The sequence below is a fragment of the Chaetura pelagica genome, unplaced genomic scaffold (genome assembly GCF_000747805.2).
Source record: "Chaetura pelagica isolate M959 unplaced genomic scaffold, ChaPel_1.0 scaffold38, whole genome shotgun sequence".
Taxonomy (NCBI): Eukaryota; Metazoa; Chordata; class Aves; order Apodiformes; family Apodidae; genus Chaetura; species Chaetura pelagica.
Genome location: NW_009954181.1, coordinates 317,794 through 322,855, shown reverse-complemented (window position 1 = coordinate 322,855; position 5,062 = coordinate 317,794). Strand labels below are relative to the sequence as shown.

The 5,062-nt window shown below is 53.3% G+C and overlaps 2 protein-coding genes across 2 annotated transcripts in view; one reads left to right on the top strand and one right to left on the bottom strand.

Moving 5' to 3' along the window:
- Positions 1-164, bottom strand: part of ADAMTS15 (ADAM metallopeptidase with thrombospondin type 1 motif, 15) — an 11,664-nt gene extending 11,500 nt beyond the window's left edge. Inside the window, exon 1 of the mRNA XM_010002888.1 lies at positions 101-164. Coding sequence (XP_010001190.1) covers positions 101-164 — 64 coding nt within the window. The remainder of the gene's footprint in view (positions 1-100) is intronic.
- Positions 165-2,128: 1,964 nt separating this feature from the next.
- ADAMTS8 (ADAM metallopeptidase with thrombospondin type 1 motif, 8) overlaps positions 2,129-5,062 on the top strand; it is a 34,053-nt gene continuing 31,119 nt past the window's right edge. The window contains exon 1 of the mRNA XM_010002887.1: positions 2,129-2,149. Coding sequence (XP_010001189.1) covers positions 2,129-2,149 — 21 coding nt within the window. The remainder of the gene's footprint in view (positions 2,150-5,062) is intronic.

Sequence of the window (5,062 nt, the reverse complement as noted above, 5' to 3'; positions counted from 1 at the left end):
CCTGGCACTGGGACCCGGGCTCTGTCCCTCCTTCGGACCTGCCACCCCAGTGACCCCCCCTCTGTGCTCTCCTGGTGCTCTCCTCCCCAAGGGACCCTACTTTTGGTGCAGCCCTGGCTACCCCAGCCCAGCCCCACCGAGTGGCTCCAACCAAATTCCCACATCTCAGCATAGAGCTCAGCCCCCCCCGCACCCCCAGGGCCACCACTGGGAGCCACTGGGTAAGTGTTAATACCCGTTACATCCTCTCCACTGGGACCCAGGGATGCACTGTATGCAGTACATGGGCACGTCCCCAGTTTCACCCACCAAAGTGACCATCAGAATGGTGCTTGGGACCAGGGAGGGTGATGGGGCAGCTGGTGCTGCTGGGAGGCAGAAAGATCTCACCATGCGTAGAACTTTTTGGAGCAGAGCAGCTAAAAGGAGAGTGATGAAGGGTCCTCAGTAACTGTCTGTGGCTGAAGAACAGATTTGCTGGCAGCAATAAGCACCCTGACATGAGGATGGGCTGCACAGGGGGTGCCCAAGGAGGATTTGTTTCCCCTGCAGCAGCTCTGTCTCCACACAAGCTGCTGTTGTGGCCAGGAGGGACAGATATTTCAGTAATGCCCCCAGGCTACCACTGGGCACACAAGTCCTCTGTGTCCTTACATCCCATGCTCCTTTCCAACCCTTCAGGGTGGTTTCATGGTAAAAATTAAGTCCGTCTCATAGACAAGCTGGTTTTGATGTGACTTGAAGCCTCAAGAAGGGCTGAAGCACAGTTTAAGAACTGGTGGATACACAAAACATCAGCCAAGGCTGTTGCTTAAGAGGCAGAGCCCAGAGCCTGCAGTCTGGCTCATTTTGGTGCCAGTGCTTCCCCACTCCGTGGTTTGCTTGGTCGTGTGCCTTGCAGCTGAACTTGTGACCCAACAATAATCATCTGACTGTGCTGGGCTCAGTGAAGCAGGGATTTTGTCTGCTGGCCAAAGTGCTGTGTGTCCAGGGCTGTTGGCAGGACCAGAGAGAGAAAAGGGGCAGCGCAGGGAGGGGAGGTGGAGGGGACAAGGGACACAACCTTGGGCATCTTGAGGTGCCAGGAGATCTTCTCCTTCCCATGGCACTGCCCCATTCAACAAGATATGTCCTGGAAACAGCATCCAGGATGGCACATGGTCCCAGAGGTGCCACCTTACACCAGCATCCAGCTCCAGGCTGAGCCCTGAGCTGCTGGACACCTGTGGGGAGTGAGGCTTGGTGTGAAGCCATGCCAAGCTCCTCAGTGGGACAGGGGGGCTGCTGTGCTGCCTCCTGTCCCCACCTCCACTCTGTTTGCTCTTTGTGGCTTCATGTTTTTAAGACATTCTCCTTCCCTTCACATGCAATGGGTGGGCAGCAGCTCTTGCACCATCTCAGGCAGGGTTTGGTGCTCAGCCCTGGGGAGAGACACAGCAGAAAACTGTGCAGTGCAGCACATACACTGAGCTGCAAGGAGCTCTCTGTGGGTTTCTGACCCACAGAGATACTAGTGAGGGGCAGAAAGAGAGCAGAAAGGTCCCTACCATGGCTCCAGGTACCCCAGCTTGGAGGTCATCAAGCCAGGGTTAATCATTGCAGCCCTGGGAGCTCCAGCTCCTCCATCTGGTAGATCTCCAGCAGCAGAGGATGAGTCAAACTGAACTGGCATGACTTTAGCTCCAGCCTGGAGAACATCTGATTGCCTCCTGATGGGGAAAGGCAGGCAGAACATGTGAGTGCCTGAGCTGAGACCCACTCCATCCCATCAGACACTGGGTTTGAGCCAGACTTGCTCCATCCCATGATATGAATGCTGTGTTGGCATCTTTGGGGTTGAAGTGGAGGGATGGAGCTGCTGGCTGCCCCCTCCCAGCCTCCCCTGTCCTCACTGTCTCCCTGGACAGGTGGGAATCAACTACCCAAAGATGGAGCTTTGCTTGTGAGCCAAATGCTGCTTTCATTTCCCTGCCCATGGGGAGTGGAAAAGATGCTGAGTACATGTTGCCCATCCCATGCTTGTACCCACAGCTGCGGGAGGAGATGGTGTGAGACACCCTGGTCTCCCTGTGTCCCTTTCCAGGTGTGAGGGGCTGAATCTGGCTGCTCTTCTGCTTGCCAGGGCTGAATGGAAACAGGCTGGAGACAGGTGAGTACATTTGGTGAGCAGGAAACAGAGGTGGAAGGTGCCTCTGGGCCTAATTGAACAGCTATGGTTAATAAGGTATATTAATGTATATTGAGATTTATAAGGTAAATTCAGCTCCTACTTTGATTTTTGCCTGGAAACCCATCTCACCCAGGTCTGATCTTGAAATATCAATGTGAGGGTCTGCAGTGTTGACCCTTCTTCTCCCATCTTCCTCCTGCTTCATCCCAGGCACCTCTGGGAAGGGATGACAAGTTATTTTTCTTTCTTTTATTCTTTTTTCTTTTTTTTTTTCTTCTTCTTGACCATCGAGATGCCAAGGGTGTAAAGTTAGAAATAAACTAAAAATTTTTAAAAAATTACAAATATTTCCTGGATGTTCCAGCTCACAAAATAAATAATTTTAAATGGACCATCTGAGAGCTCCAGGCCAAAGATAGAGTGGAAAGGTTGTAGGCAGGGAAGAACTGGCCTTGCAAGTTGTTCACTTGTCTGAGAGGTTGGCAGATCAGAGGCCTGGGCTCTCACCCAAGAGTTCAAGCTGTGCTCTCCCAATTCCTCACCACATGGGCAGGAAGGAGGATCCTCTCCAGGGACTGCAGATGAGTCAAAGAGAGTTGTCAGGAGGCTTTCCAGGAAAGAAAAGCTTGGAGAAAAAAAACCCAACAACAAATCTGGCTGGGTCTAGGTAGGGTCATGGAGAGAGAGACACACAAGAAACCTGAGCACGTGGAGGTCTTTGTAACCTCAGCCCTGCCCCATCCTTGGTGCAGGAAGAGGCTGAATTTAATTAGATTTATTCTGGTTCATATGACAGTGACTGGAGGAGGAGGGATGCTCTGTCTTGGGTTTTCCATGCAGCCCTTGCAGTTCTCTTGCACAACAGGGATGGCAGCAGCACTGGTGGGAGAGGAGGGTCTGGGCTCAAGCACACGTCTGTGAGGGCCACAACAAAAATGAAATCAGCCCACTCCCTCCATGCACAGGCAGCACAGGAGAAGGATCCCTGTGTCAAGTCTCACTGCTCCTGGAGCAGGAGCATCTTCTGCTGCCTTCTGGCACGGTCCCCACACATATTGTCACCTCTGGCATCTGGCAGGGCTTCCACATGGGAATGCCAAGGTATGTTGAACAGTGGTAAAGCTTGGGTTTGCCTGATTTCCAGGCAGTATGGCAGGTCCTGGGGCTGCTGGTAGCTCATGCACCCAGAAAGCCTCCCAAACCCCCCTCTATCTTCACCCCCCTTGGTATTTAAGGTTACCTCCAGTTTAAAGGAAAACAGAAGCAGGGTTTTTTCCAGGATGCTCTAAAACAACGTGGAGGTTTAGAGGAGCCAATGGGCCCACACCTCCCCAAGAAGCAGTATCACTTGTTTATTCATACACCCACCTTCAGCCTGAAGATCTGTGACCCAGGACTTCCCCAGCTCTGCATTGGACCCACTTACCTGAGACTTGGGTCCATCCTTGATGAATTAGCTTTATGTGATGCTCATCTTAGAAATCCCTAAGCTAGAGATGCATAAAGACACCGAGCCTGCCAAAAAAAAAGGGCAAAGCCAGTGGTCTGGGTGAGATTGAAAGGTTGTCAGAATGATCTGGAATCAACCTGAGGTGCTGGGGAGTCCCAAGGTGCTGAGGGTGCTCCTCCCTCAGGCAGTGATCACTGTTGTGTTAGGATGTTCACTCATTTTCATCAGCCCATGAACCAGTGGAACAGGCAGGAGAGGGGGCTCAGATCTGGTGGTTCTGGGTGGGTTTTTTTCTCCTCAAGAAGAACATTTCCATCAGAACTTGCCATCTTTATGTAGCACTATGTGTGGGCTGGTTCAAAGGAACCCCAGGGCAGGCTTGGGAGTTTTGGTCAAACGTCAAGATGTTTAACCCCAGCTCAGACACAGCTTTGCAAAGGAGTTTGGGGAAGGACCAGGTGATTTTTGGAGGCTCTTCTCGCTGCTGTGCTGCTCTCAGGAGACCTTGCAAACCTCAGGACCCAGCCGGGAAGCGGAGCAGCAGCTCCATGGGGAGCACAAAGGAAGGGGGGGGAGGCTGCAATGCTGCGTGTAGGACTGAGCTGTGGGGTTTGGGGGAGCCATAAACCTGCTTCCCCTGCAGGGAACACCTGCGGGAACAGCCGCAGAGCCAGCCCGGAGCGAGGTTGCCATCTGGTGACACTGCCCTGCCCTGCAAACCAAGGTTTGAAACGGGACCGAGCGCCGGGGGTTGCACCACGAATCCAAACCCCCTCGTTAACAACCCCGGAGGTGCTTTGGGACGGCTCAGAAATGGGAAGCGGGAGCCTTTAAAACCAGGGAAGATCAAATCACAGCTGGGAGCAGGGCTGTGCAGGAATCTGGGGAGGCAGCAGCAGCACCCAGAGCCCAGCCCGGCTGTCCCTGCCCTTTCCTAAGTCCTAAAAAGTCCTAAAAAATCCTAAAAAAAATGGGATTTCCCCACTTTTCGGGCTGCCAGGGCTGGGCTGCTGCCCCGGAGGGGGGGATGTTGCGCTGAGGAGCAGGAAAAAGCAGATGTTTAGGGGGCCCTGGGGGGTCTGGGGTAGCAAAGGCGAAATAACCATCACTTGTAAGGCGGGAAGGGCCTCTCGTGGTGGCTGCAGGAGGTGCAGCCCAAACCCCTTCCAGCCTCATTCATGAGCGTCAAAATTAATCCAGTCGCTGCTTTCTGGGTAAGGAGTTCAGAAGTCAAGGCAGGGTTTTGGTCCGGGAGGGCACATTTTGCTACTTGATTCACTTGCAGGGCCTCGCTCATTCCAAACTGAGCCGAAACCTGCCCTTCTCTGCCAGCCTGAGGCAGGAGAGCCTGTCCCTGCATCTCACCGGCAGGCTGGGATGGTGTCACTGCAGGGAACTTGGCAGGACACAGGGCCAAGGCCCTGAGATAAAATAAAATAAAA